Source organism: Diachasmimorpha longicaudata, chromosome 2 (genome assembly GCF_034640455.1).
Source record: "Diachasmimorpha longicaudata isolate KC_UGA_2023 chromosome 2, iyDiaLong2, whole genome shotgun sequence".
NCBI classification, from domain to species: domain Eukaryota; kingdom Metazoa; phylum Arthropoda; class Insecta; order Hymenoptera; family Braconidae; genus Diachasmimorpha; species Diachasmimorpha longicaudata.
Window position 1 is genome coordinate 10295878 of NC_087226.1, and position 12953 is coordinate 10308830.

The 12953-nt window shown below is 40.4% G+C and overlaps 3 protein-coding genes across 7 annotated transcripts in view; 1 reads left to right on the forward strand and 2 right to left on the reverse strand.

Moving 5' to 3' along the window:
• Positions 1-1277: 1277 nt before the first annotated feature.
• Positions 1278-4230, reverse strand: LOC135170752 (E3 ubiquitin-protein ligase RING1). Its single transcript, XM_064136815.1, has 4 exons — positions 3710-4230; positions 2879-3320; positions 2424-2726; positions 1278-2279 (listed from the first exon to the last, which is right to left on the reverse strand). Exons 1-4 carry the CDS (start codon positions 3950-3952, stop codon positions 2062-2064), a joined length of 1206 nt encoding a protein of 401 aa, XP_063992885.1. The 5' UTR covers positions 3953-4230; the 3' UTR covers positions 1278-2061.
• A 751-nt stretch (positions 4231-4981) lies between these two features.
• Positions 4982-9763, forward strand: LOC135172893 (uncharacterized). Of its 2 annotated transcripts, XM_064139385.1 has the most exons (3): positions 4989-5134; positions 5201-5305; positions 5497-9763. In XM_064139385.1, the coding sequence occupies exon 3, from the start codon at positions 5510-5512 to the stop codon at positions 8888-8890; it is 3381 nt and encodes a 1126-aa protein (XP_063995455.1). In that variant the 5' UTR covers positions 4989-5134; positions 5201-5305; positions 5497-5509; the 3' UTR covers positions 8891-9763. The 2 variants fall into 2 exon arrangements, with proteins under 2 accessions (XP_063995454.1, XP_063995455.1); XM_064139384.1 differs by lacking the exon at positions 5201-5305 and having other exon boundaries at positions 4982-5134.
• The window catches only part of LOC135172895 (coiled-coil domain-containing protein 112-like), a 28522-nt gene continuing 25228 nt past the window's right edge, over positions 9660-12953 (reverse strand). For all 4 annotated transcript variants that reach the window (XM_064139389.1, XM_064139391.1, XM_064139387.1 and 1 more), the window contains 7 exons: positions 12040-12160; positions 11522-11980; positions 11344-11447; positions 10904-11170; positions 10152-10803; positions 9860-10075; positions 9660-9800 (listed from right to left, as the gene is read on the reverse strand). In XM_064139389.1, the coding sequence (XP_063995459.1) occupies positions 9755-9800; positions 9860-10075; positions 10152-10803; positions 10904-11170; positions 11344-11447; positions 11522-11685 (1449 nt within the window). In that variant the 5' untranslated portion in view covers positions 11686-11980; positions 12040-12160 and the 3' untranslated portion in view covers positions 9660-9754. The remainder of the gene's footprint in view (positions 9801-9859; positions 10076-10151; positions 10804-10903; positions 11171-11343; positions 11448-11521; positions 11981-12039; positions 12161-12953) is intronic.

Here is a 12953-nt window from a genome sequence, read left to right on the forward strand (position 1 = left end):
TTGAACACTGCGGTATTTTTTTCCGAGAGATCAAAATTCTAAAAAATTACCAGACAGTTCGGTCATTTTTACTGAATTTTTTCCTCTGTGAAGGATGAGGGAATTTAGACAGTTGTCAAAAAACCTCTTGTTATGTGACGGGTCATATAACTCATTCGCATCCCCAGTTATGACTGACTCTCTGCCTCGGAAAGCCTTAGATCACACACGTAGCCCAATTACACTAGCATTGTGAAGCAAAATTAGTAATTATATTAAATTATAGGGTAAAGGGGATATATCACTCGGACGTCATCGTCAAGAACCATAATTTCGAAAGCGCAATACTCTGTTTATTTCTCTGTACATGTGGGCATAAAATATATTGTATAGGCAGAACGAAAAATTAAACAGGCTTCTCAATTGATTTGCAATTTTTGTCAATTACCCGTCCGTTGAATCGATTATTGCACTGGATTACCGAGGAATCTTATAATTTTTGGCGGACCCTGAAAATTTCCAAAAATCCATAGATATGTTATCTGCTATTTTATCCGTTTTCGGATACAAAAAACTCCAATTTAACCGTACGACAAATGACTTTCTTGCTGAAACAGTCTGAGATCACACACACAGCCCAATTAGGCGAGGGCTGTAAAGTAAAATTAGTAATTATATTAAATTATAGGGTAAAGGGAATATATCACATGGACGTCATCATCAAGAAAGATAATTTCATATGCACAATACTGTGTTTATTTCTCTCTACATGTAGATGTAAAATATACTGTATCGATAGAACCAGCGTGTAAATCATTTCTCCGAATGATTTACATTTTTTAGTGATTCGGCTCTTTGAATCGTCTTCAGTTGTAGGCAATTGATGCCTTTAGTTCTTCATACTCTAGATTACAATTACTCTCAACACTCCCTTCTTTTCTCTGATGACGATGACATTATGCTATTCGCCAGTTTCAAACAACAAATCTGAGAAGTTACCGATTAAATGCAACGATGCAAATTAGAATTACTTTTCTCATTAATTTCTAAGAGCTTTACAATTTCTCTAGGTCATTGGGGCTTCCCAGAAGTCCATTTCGAAGATTTTTTCATTATTACTCCGATTTCCGAAGTAAAAAAAATTATTTAGTGGTGTAATAACTGACTTTCTTGCTTGGAAAGTCTTAGATCACACCTTTAGTCCAATTACAATAGCATTGCGATGTAAAATCAGTAATTAGAGTAAATTACAGGTTAAGGGGAATATATCACCCGGACGTCATCATCAAAAGCTGTAATTTCACGAGCACAATCCTTTGTTTATTTCTCTCTACATGTAGACATAAAATATACTGTATCGACAGAACGAAAAATTAAATAAAATCCAAATTGATTTACAATTTTTCTCAGATAATCGTTCCTTTGAATTAAGTCATAGATGTTTAATTCCTCTGACTCATTATCCTCTAATTCATTCATTCTTCAAACTTCTTTCTTTATTCTCAACATGATATCTAGATTCTATTTACAGTTTGTCGTATCATTGATAGAGTGGGAATTAAATCAATAGTACAGTGACAACACAAGAAAAATCAAATAACACAAGAGTTTTTTCTAGCTTGTGATGAGTGTCTCTGAATCCAAAGGATAAATTCAACTTTAAAATTCATTTTTGACATTAAATCACCTGGAATACATCGGAGATTTTCTCAGTACTCTGAAGAACTTTCCCCATCTTCGAACTTGATGCTTTTTAAAAACTAATTGAATGACAATTTACAAATTTCAAAGATCAAACGCTCCTTCATTCCAGGATCAATTAAAAATGATCACCAAAACCACTGAATCATCCGTAATTGCACCATCAACACTGATGAACATGAGTTCTCCTTCATTTCCAACAGAAAGGAAGATAATTTTGTTCTCTACACGAAAAAACTCCACGTCAGCGATTTTTGATTGATCTGATTCGCCACGAAAATCGTTCCACACCAGCAGACCGATAGAATGAAATTTATTTAGAATGATTTAATCCGGAGCATGATGTGACTAGCCGATATCCGGTGGTGGCTGGGGCCTTCCCTAGGTCTTCTTCCAAGAGTAGAAGATCTCAAGAGGTCTGTTGACGCGCCAGAATTTATCGTTCACTTGTCTCAATGTTTGGGAACCACTCAGGACTACGTATTGTCCTGGAGATGGTGCAATGTAAATGCAGAAGTTTAGGAGTCGATCGGATTCTGATAATTCTGTATCTGGGTCAAGGGTCAGTCGCATTGCGAGGTATTTACTCAGGTGATCGACTGAAAAATGGACGAAATCAAAATTATTTTAGAAGAATTTGGATTTGGAGGGAGCAAATAATCCTTGGTTACGTGTATAGTGTTTTCGGTGATGAAAAGGATTACAAGTGTTTAATTGATTTTATCCCTCATATAAATTCTTACCTGTTGCATTAGCAGTTGTTTTTATATATCTGACACTGTTCTCCCGAAACGCCTTGATGAGTGAGTTATCCCCAGCCATTTCAGTGGGATGTGGCTTAAACACAAGTTCGATTTCGTCCAGAGTCGAGGGCTCACTTGGACCCTCGCCCTCAGTATCAACCATCGAATCACCACCACCAGTCTCAGCTTCAGCACTCGACGAATCATTTTCCGAATTTTGCAAGCTCTTCTGTCGTTTCGGAGGTTTGGGAATTTGATTCGCTGGATTTGGTGATGGTGTCGTTGAATTCCTAGATGTTGTCCCTAAAATTAAAAACTCCTTTCACTAATGGAATTTCTGCTGGACTTACTCTTCGTAAAATTATCAGCATGCATAAATTTTTTATAATTATTCATTGAAAAATGGTCACAGAAAATTAATATTCACATCCATCTATTGGAGAACTGAAAATTACCTGAAATAGCTGGACTGCTCGCTGGTTGTGAGACACTATTGGAGTTCTGTGACCCTGAATTATTAGCTCCACTGTTATTGAGAGCAGTCGGACCCTGCGACGAGTCGCTCTGATTAGCAACATTAGCTGCTGGATTGGGTGTAGCTGGCGCACTAACATTAGGTGTATTGTTGTACGAAGGAACATTACTGGTATTCTCTGGTTCATTGGCATTTTTCCTGGACCTCTGAGGCCTGTTCTGACTCTGGAGTTTAATTCCTTCAGTGATTGAATTAACTAGAGCTGCTTGCGAATGGGATTTATTTAATTTAGCAAGGACTCGCTCCTGATGTGCCTCATACTCGTCACGACTTGGGTAGATTTTGGATATCAGCAGGTCGAAGTTAGGGTCTGGTCGGAGGGAACGTTTCGATACAAGTTTTTTCCTGCATGTTGGACATTCCTAGAACATTCGTCAATGGAATTAGACGACTTTAACGAATAAAATTTTCATCTGATGATTGCTGAGTTTTTTATTGAACATTCACTTTTCAGGAGTACACTTAACAATTATCGTCAACTTAGGCCTATGATATGCGCAAATAATTGGAAAGAAACATCAGCTTTAATTGAAAATGAAATATCAGGTTTTCATTTTATCCCGTTATGCTACGCAAGGTCAATTTGAAAATAAATAAACATCTTCCCACAAGTGACAGTCACTCTACATCAGTCCGGTCGTTTCGTCGAGCTCTCGAGTTCTCGAGCCCCAAACGATAAAAAAAAACTCATAAAAATCCTCCAACACCCTCAGTTCGATTGAAATGGAATGTAAACCAACCATGGAATTACCTTATTTCCACTCCGGAGTGCAGTGATAATACAATCGGAGCAGAAGCGATGTAGACACTCTTTGGTGGTCATTGTTTTCTTGAGCATATCCAGACATATTGGGCACATCAATTCACTGTGTAAACTCCGAGGACTCACTGCAATTTCCGTATTATCAATAATCGGGTCCTGAGATTGTCTATGAAGTTCGTACAACGATAATTCCCAATTTTTATTCAATCCAACCTGCTCGGTGGAAGCCATTTTGCTTATTTGCGACGCGACTGCCGACCGAGTAGACAACTACATACTGAAGGGGCATCTCAGGCGCACGCGCTTCGCCCTGTTGATGCTCACGTTCTCCTGTTGACTTCTTGTAAACTCCGTTAGCCTGCTGATCCCTTTTAATATTAATTTTTCAAGATTACGGGATGAACCTCAGCTTGAGCACGAAGAGTTTTATTCTCCCCTGAACAGCGATGGTTTCATTCGTTGATGTTGATTAGAAAGATATAGAAATTTCTTTAAGAAGCAGGAGAATTTTCGGGCAGTGGGCCCAGCTGCCAAATACGACGGTGGCGCCTCCCACCACCGGGGTCAGTACTAACATTAATGTGCGTCTCTACTGTAGTCTATCCTGTTTGCTTGAACAAGGGTGCTGGGGGTGTTCTGCCTTTGGCTCAGAGAGGCGCTGGTGCCCCAGTGGTTGGAGTCATTTGAATTCCAAACATTTTAACTGCGATGGTACATATTTCTTCCCAGACAACTTCTACTGTACCCACCAAAGAGGATAGACCAAAGTAGAGGCTCAGTTCTGGGGGTTTGACTGACGCCAGTTTCTCCACGTTACCGACACGATTTCACCCCCGAGGAGACGGGGCGCCACGAGTCCTACTGGGGTATCTGCATATCGGCCAAGCGGGGGGGCTCCGTTCGTACTTGTTCAACTGTACAAATGATCAACTGTACACAGAATTTTCAAACGGTGAGAGCACCGTTTGAAAATTCTAAAATTCTAAAAAACCAGGCTGTACATGTGGCACTGGGTCCACATGTACAGCCTAGCTTTTTCTCTCGACAGTTGAACCCCTTCACAGTCGTGCTCTCACCGTCTGAAACTTTTGTGTACAGTTGATCATTTGTACAGTTGAACAAGTACGAACGGAGCCCCCCCGCTTGGCCGATATGCAGATACCCCAGTAGGACTCGTGGCGCCCCGTCTCCTCGGGGGTGAAATCGTGTCGGTAACGTGGAGAAACTGGCGTCAGTCAAACCCCCAGAACTGAGCCTCTACTTTGGTCTATCCTCTTTGGTACCCACCTTCAACATGGAACTGGCGGAATTACTAATATTGGGTTCCTAACCTCCATCTTAACCGGTATCAACGGTATCAACTTATTGGATTCTTCTAGTAAATGAAGAATTGGGAAATATTATTCAGAATTGGTGAGTATGGATGTAGTCTTAGAGAGAATATCCAAGAGGAAGTCTTGAAATAGCCATCATTTTCAGAAGTTATGTTACTGTTTACCTGAATGTATATGATGGCGAAAAAATTGGGGTGTTGCAGGCTCTTTTATTTTTGGGTTTGATTTTTCGCAAGTTAATTGACTATGGGTGAGCTTTTCAAGGCCTTATTTACAATGTTTTTTGTATGTATAATTTCACATCTGGTATGGTAATACAAGAATATAAAATAGTAGGTTATGTTTTTGAATTATAAATTTATTGCCAGTGATACCTCACTAGTAACGTCTTCAAGTAATATCCACTTTCCAACCCTTTTTAACACCCCTCTCAACATTCAGGAAACAATTGGCGATGGCGTTCTCTCACCGAGCTTCCAATCCCCTCCCGGACCGTGGATTTTCTGATAATTGGAATGAGGAGCCCTCCGCCAATGAGTCATCTCGGAGAGGTCTTCTTCCGACTCCGTGGGAAGCTTCTCAGCATACCTCATTGCCCTTTACGGGTCAAACAAGCAACATGCCGTTCTTGCGGAAGCAATCCCTTCCGAGCGAACCCCCTCCTGGAACTTTTCATCCCCCTCATGTAACGTCCTTCAATCGCTTTACTCCTAATGGGCTGTCCAGTCGTCTGCCAGGGTCTTCCATCGATGACTCTTCTCACAGAAGTCTCCTGCTCTCGCCTTCAACGTCGAATCCCTATTCTACCTCACGCCTTCCTTTCCAAGACGACTCTCCCGTCAGATTTTCAGATCGCATCACATTGTCTGATTATCGCCAAGATGACTTTCCAGGCTTTACAAATTCCTCAGGCTACATGTCGTCAGAAACGTATCGTAGCAATCCATCCACCCTCCAGAGGTCCCAAAATCCAGAAGCACCTCCGAGAGCACTTAATCCACCTGAATTCGACCTGGAGAACCTACCACAGGGTATCGAGACGATGCCAACGAGGAACTGCTTCCTCTGTACCATCTGCAATACCGAAATTCATCCAGATGCCATTGACTCTCACGTCACCACAGTCGCTCATCGGACCGGTGGCAGAAAAGTCATCTACAGGCTCAGTCCCTTGGAGTTCAAGTGCAGTCTTTGTGATGTCATCGTCGAGAGTCACACTGAAGTGCGAAAACACTTGAATACCCAAGCTCATATGTCAAGAAGAAACCTCATGCTCAATTTACAATCAGATGCCTTGAATGAATGGTATGAGTTGCCCAAGGGCATTGTGAAGACGAAGAATGACCAATGGCTTTGGTGTTCCCTGTGCTCATGTGCACTGGAAGCAAGTAGTGCGGTTGTGTTATCGCACACGACGAAATTCGAGCACAGAGAAAATTTAGCTGTTTGGAGGGAAATGAGTCTGGGGAAATCAGGGGAACTGTTTTCAGAGGAGAACCGAGATCACAGGGCATCTCAATCCTCAGCATTTCGTTACAGAGATAGATATGAAGAGTACCATAATCGAGATCAATCATCATCACCTTTCATAAGGGACGGAGATGGATCCTATCCGTCGAGGAAACGTGATTATGAGACAATGCGACAGGGAACGTCGGCGTCTCCGCGGACATTCGAAGAGTATAATTCGAATAATTTACAATCATTCTCAGCGCGGGGACAAAACATGCTCCCGTTACTTTTACCGAGAGACGAAAATTATTCTTCCTCACGAGGTCGTGATCATGAAGAGGGGAGGACATTTTCTGATGCCATGTCATTGGCTAAGGACTATTATTCTCGAAGGGATTTACCATTTTCATTGAGAAATCAACCTCATGAACTTTTATTAACACGAGAGCAACACGAAAGGATTGAATCGAGATACTGTAATCCGTCAGACGATTATTACAATCGTGAGGAGCACCTATCTTCATCGAGAAATAAAATTCGTCGGCTTTCATCACCACCCAACAAAAATCACGAGGGGATTGAATCCTGCTCTACAAAAAATTACCATCCTCCAAATGATTTGTCCTCTAGAGAAATAACTGAAGAGAATCATTCACGAGGATCAGACTACAACACAGAAGACTGCAATCTTGAGAATAATTTGCCATCACCATCAAATAGCGAAAAAGACGACAATATGGAACCCGTCGAATCTAACAATGTTCCGTCATATTTATCGAACTCAGCGGACACCGAAGCACAATCACCATTACCTTCCGCTGAAAATAATAAAATTCCTGACGAGAGCTTTCTCTGCGATATCTGTAACTGCACAATCCCTGGTGGCTCCCAGGCCATCCAAAAACACAATGAATCCGAGAAGCACCGAATGAAAAAGAAGGCGTCCCGCCGGGCCTCATCACCTGACGAGCAACTTCCCGAGGGAATTGAGCAGCCGAGAAATCAGGACTTCTACATATGTCTGATATGTGGCTGCAAAATAGCCCTGTACAGTTCCATCGCGAAGCACGTTGCCACCGACGTTCACCGGAACAACGGCAGGAACGTCCTCAGGAAACCGTGCAGGACAATCTTCAACTGCACCATTTGTCACCGCACGATGAAAAACTGGCACGACGCCCTTGTTCACGTGGGAAGCCCGAAGCACATCGGCAAGAGGGAGCTGTTCAATCGTCCTTTAGCATCGAATTCTGCGAAACCTCTACCTATCTTGAGCACAGCCAGACTTCGGGATGTTCCTAAACACGAGGAAGAGGGCATTCACGTAGTCACGAAGGGAAACGCAAAGCAACTGATATGCACCACTTGTGGCTGCAGACTCTTGCAATCGGGGCCCGTGGCCAATCACATTGAGAGCATCGACCATAAGATGAATGGTTCAAATGTTATTGCCAGAGCGGGGAAATCATTATTCAAGTGTAGAGTTTGTGATTGCTTCTTCCAGAGTCCTGAGAAAACTCTGATTCATGTGAGAGGAAAGCAGCATGCGGCGAAAAAAGCCGAGGAAATGCCGCAGGAAGCAGCATTTTTGAAAGCGCTCTACAAAATACCCGAGGGAATCATTAAACGTGGTGGTCACACATACTGGTGCCAGGTGTGTAATATCGTTGTGGGGATGCACTTCAAAAATGTGACTAGTCATGTTCAGGGGAGCACACATGTGAAATTATTCGAAGATTACAAGAAGAATTCTGTCAACACGCAGGAGGATGTGCCGACTGTTGTGAAGGAAGTTAATGCTGATGGGGATGACGATGCAGTCCGGAATGAGCCTGAGAACAGGGAAAAGGAATCATCGATTTCTACGCCATTAGTTGTTAATGAACCATCAGTCGGGGATGGCCAGAAGGATGAGAAGATCGAGGCTGATGTGGCTACTGAGAAGTTTAACCCGACGGAATTTTCGATCAATGATTTCATTGTCAAAGACGAATGTTATGGGTCTGATAACGAGAAAACTAGTGAGGTTGAGGCGCGGAGGGCTGCGAAAAGGCAGAGGAAACGGCAGAGACAAAAGCTCAACAGAGAAATGAGAGTGAAGGGAGTGGAGGGAGTTGTTCCACTGAGTGATAAGAATTTTATGCTGTGTCTGTTTTGTAATAGTACTTTCGCTTCTAATCTCCTGGAGAATCATCTCGCTGAGCAGAGTCACGGAACGAACAGGGACAAACTCCTCCTTGAAGTCAATGAAACCCAGTTGGAGTGCAGAATTTGTCATATTCCTCTATACGATGTAGGCAGTGTCAATGGACATCTTCAGGGTAAGTCGCACGTCCGAAAATCTAGATTTCTGGATGGGTACGCAAAACTGACAGGTCAGTAGGAGAAGTCTAGTTATCTGTTTTCACCCAATAAACGGTCTGCGGTGGATGAAGATTGGGACTGATCTGAATGATGAACCCTTGGATGAAGGCGGTCTTCGGTATTGGTGGGAGGAATTTCACTTGGTGATTATAAGACTGAGAAAAGGGAGGGGTACCTGTCGGGGAAGGGTATCGACGGGCATGAATTGTTGATCAATGATTGCCCTGCCATGAGACTCACCAGGGTTATGGGTCTGATGGAAATGGGACTGTTGATAGAAGGTGAAAGAAGAGTCAAAAGAAGTCCTACAGGGGGCGAGGATTCCCGAAGGGGAGTACTCCGATGGTATTTTAGTATATTAAGTCATACAGTAACATTTATATTACATAAACAAAAGCAAAAAATTACATATGGAAGTGTATGCATCACTGGATTTTGATTTTTTTGTTTGAAAAAATAATTAACAAGACACCTTAGTTATAATGTCTGTGTGTTATTAAAACGTTACATTTTCATTTTTTTATTTAAAGGCAGGATTGCCAGACCGGTGTGCTATTTTTTATTTCCAGTCATAAATAATTTTTTTTTCATGTACAAAACCATAATGTTAAGGCAATCTTAACGCGGGCTTTATGCTTTTCTCCAAGTTGTGCTTTTTCTCGTGTTTTCAAATGACAAAATGAGAAAGATGTCGGTTATATCAGAGAGATGAATGGGAACAAAACATACGATTATATTATTTGCAAGTGAACTTGGTAATAAAAATGTAATTTTATTATCGTTACATTCTTACTTTGACATTTCATTATCTGCTCCGTAGCAGAACGTGATGTACTCATTATTATTTACATTATTTTGAGAAGAATAATAAAAGATTGAGAATTCACAAGGATATTATGGTCTCCTGATTTTTCCAGTTGAAAATTGACCTGAAAAGACAAACGCAATTTTTATCTTCTACTTAGATTTTTATAAGTTTTGTACTTACATTTTGGGCAAATTTTTTATGTATAGAACTGGTTTGAGATAGCCCTCCGCTGTTGATTTTTGTCTACACCTTTCTTTCCAAATTTTCGTCGGTTTTAGGAATGTCGAACCTATTCTAGATCTTGCCGGACTCGTGCTCATCTCCGTGTTGGGTTTTTTCTCCTGTTTGGAACTGAGGATGTTTTTACGTTTCCTCAAATAACTATTGTCACGTTGTCTGCGAATAATTAAAAATCCATAAAAAAAATATAATTATCAACTCATAAAGAAATTAATTAAATATGAAATATTACCGAAAGCTTTTGACCAGCGCTGGAGCCTTCACAATTTCATCACTGCGACTATTTTTTATTTTTTCCTCGGAGAGTTTTTCCTGCATCTTCTTAGCCCAGTACTCGTCGAGAGCCGCCTTAATTTCGATATTTCGTAGTAAAAATTGTTGTTCTTTCCACAAGCGAGTGCCCTCCACTTGATTCTTCAGTCTCTCTTCATTCGACAATTTTACGTTTTGCTTTTCCATTTTCCACTTTTTTATTAATTCTTTCTTTTCGTGTAAATGTTCAAGATCAGGTCCAGAGGGTTTACGTATCCTCATAGATTTACTGTCGCTTGAAATTCTGGCATCACTCGTATCCTCACCTAAGTCATTTTGGAATGGCTTTCTGTTTTTCTTATCATCAAGACCGTCATCATTCTTTTTTAACGACCTCGTTTTCTCCAGCTTTTCCAAGTCCTTCTTCTTTCTCCATTCTTTGACAGTACTCTTCTGCTTCTCTCGTAAGTCGAGATAAACTTTGTACCACGCCTCGTGGTTGATGATCTCCTCGGCTGTCAGATCCGGACATTTTTTTCTGATCAACTGAATCATCGCAGGAATTTTTTTATTTTTCGTCCGGACTTTCAGGAAGAACAGGTGATCTTCCTGTTTCCAATACTGTGTGTGGCCTGGGTGTATTACACAAGTATTAAGTGAACTCAATTTATAAAAAAATTATGAAGCTAATTTCAAGTGATTAAAGGCAATATTGACTATCAGTTACTCTACCAGTTTTAACAACGAGCGATTCAAAATTCTCAATCCCATCATAATCGATATCTAAACAGTCTTTTCTATTTAAGGTAGTATTCCTTGGGCACGCGGCCATCAATCTGCTGTTCGGCTTCTCATATTCATGAATATTGACTCTAAAATCGAGTAGAGCTTGTTCAAGCTCCTTCTGCTCGGCTTTAAAAATTTCTAGCTCCGGCGTTGGGTCAAATTCCTTAACTTTTTTGGCCAACGATGATAGTTTTGATCTGAGTTCTTCTGGATCTGATTAGCAAGAATACCATAATTTAATTCAATTGTTATTATTCATGCGACATTACCAAACATGAACTATCGATGAAATATGAGAAACAAAATACCACATTTTATAATTCATATGGATTACCGTGGGCGGAAAATAAATAAATATTAAAATCTGAATCATGAAATATAAATACCGATGTTCTTGCCCTCATGCACTTCATCCACCATCCCCTTAACAGTATTTAACTCATCAGAAATGTCGGAACCCCTCCGATAAATAGCATCTGTCACTTTTTTCCTGCAGGATAATAAATTACAAATAACAATAACACGTTAAATATTTTTAACACATCTCTTTATTAATTTCATTACCTCTCCACCGAACATTTATCCCGCGTTTGCATTAAATCTCGAGTAACATCAGTTTCCACTTTCATTCCCGAGACAAACGTTTCAATACTTTTCTCTAGAAATTCTTCTTGCTGTTTTAATTTAATCAATGTGCTTATCAATTTCTTTTTCTCCGCCTGACTCATCTTGTTTATAAATGTAATCAATCAGGATTTTATTGATACGATTGAAAAATAAATATATTTTTTGTTTCGTGTGTTTATTTATTACATATGATTAGAAGTACGTGACAATCTCTCATTTGCCTCGTGTTTATTCAGCGGCCACTGTCTGTCTTCTGGCTTAATTCGCAGTGCGTAAATACTCAGGGTCCCCATGGAGACCGACGCAGGTTCGCCCCTTATTCGAAATGGTGTAGTCAGACAGGTGTGAAATCGATCTCCCTCCAAAGCTCGAGCCAATCCTCCGGGTGTTGTAGAGCTAAAAAAAAATTCGATGTAATAAGTATTGCTCGACAGAGAAAAAACTGTAATTCTTACCTCCTATGATCCGCCAGTGGAAAGCTTGTAAATGGATTCATGATCATCAGTCCGTTGTCTCTGCTATTCTCTGGAATTCATGTTCTTCCCCCGTTCTGACGCCTTGGATGGCCCATTATTACTAGAAACAAAAACACACAGACGAGCAGTATCCATTCTAGTCATAATGACGGAAAGAAAGACTATTTTGTATTTTATTCGCTGTCATTTTATTACATTTTGTTCTCTCCCAACCCCATCGCCACTAAGGCTGGGTGTGATAAAAACTACCTATTTCTTAAATAAATGGACTAATCGCAAATATCGAAATCAAACAATTGAACAAAGGTACATAAACGAATAATAGTAGTACCTCCCCCGCCCTGAGCTTTCATTTATCAAAATAAAATCACAGCAGAAAACAAAATTAACTCGACTAAAATCCATGATGATGTTGTTGCTGCTAACTTCAATCAAAATTCCAATCAATCAGCCTACACCGTAACCAGTTAGTTTGACGTCTGTAATGAAGATCATTTATCTGAATTGAAGTAAAAAAAAAGTCCAATAAATTCTCATCGGAATCGAAACCATGTCACCTCGTTAATTGAAAAATCAAAGAGCGTGATTTCACTCAAGCCAATCAATCCCTTCAACGATATTTTTTCACCAAGAGCCGGAGGAATTGAGCCCAATCATGAATTAATTTCTCGAGTATCAGAAGCTCGTAAACCCTCATTTGTCGACTGGAGTGTCGCTTCCAGATCAATTGAATTCAAATGGACAGCGACGAGAGAGCAGCTTTGAACTACGACTGTAACTATAATCTTTTGCTAGCTAAACGTCTTATCAAGAAACTGGGTAAAATCCAAGGTGATACATTCATTCGATAATTAAATTATAAAATATCAATTCACGTTGATCTTGAGTACTGG

Bases quoted from the DNA above. Each gene is read 5' to 3' on its own strand.
- LOC135172893 (XM_064139384.1), top strand. From the start codon at position 5,510: ATGGCGTTCTCTCACCGAGCTTCCAATCCCCTCCCGGACCGTGGATTT.
- LOC135170752 (XM_064136815.1), bottom strand. From the start codon at position 3,952: ATGGCTTCCACCGAGCAGGTTGGATTGAATAAAAATTGGGAATTATCG. The intron at 2,727-2,878 runs GTAATTTTCAGT...TTTTAATTTTAG, and splicing joins GAGCAGTCCAGCTATTTCAG to GGACAACATCTAGGAATTCA. The intron at 2,280-2,423 runs GTAAGAATTTAT...TCCATTTTTCAG, and splicing joins AACAACTGCTAATGCAACAG to TCGATCACCTGAGTAAATAC.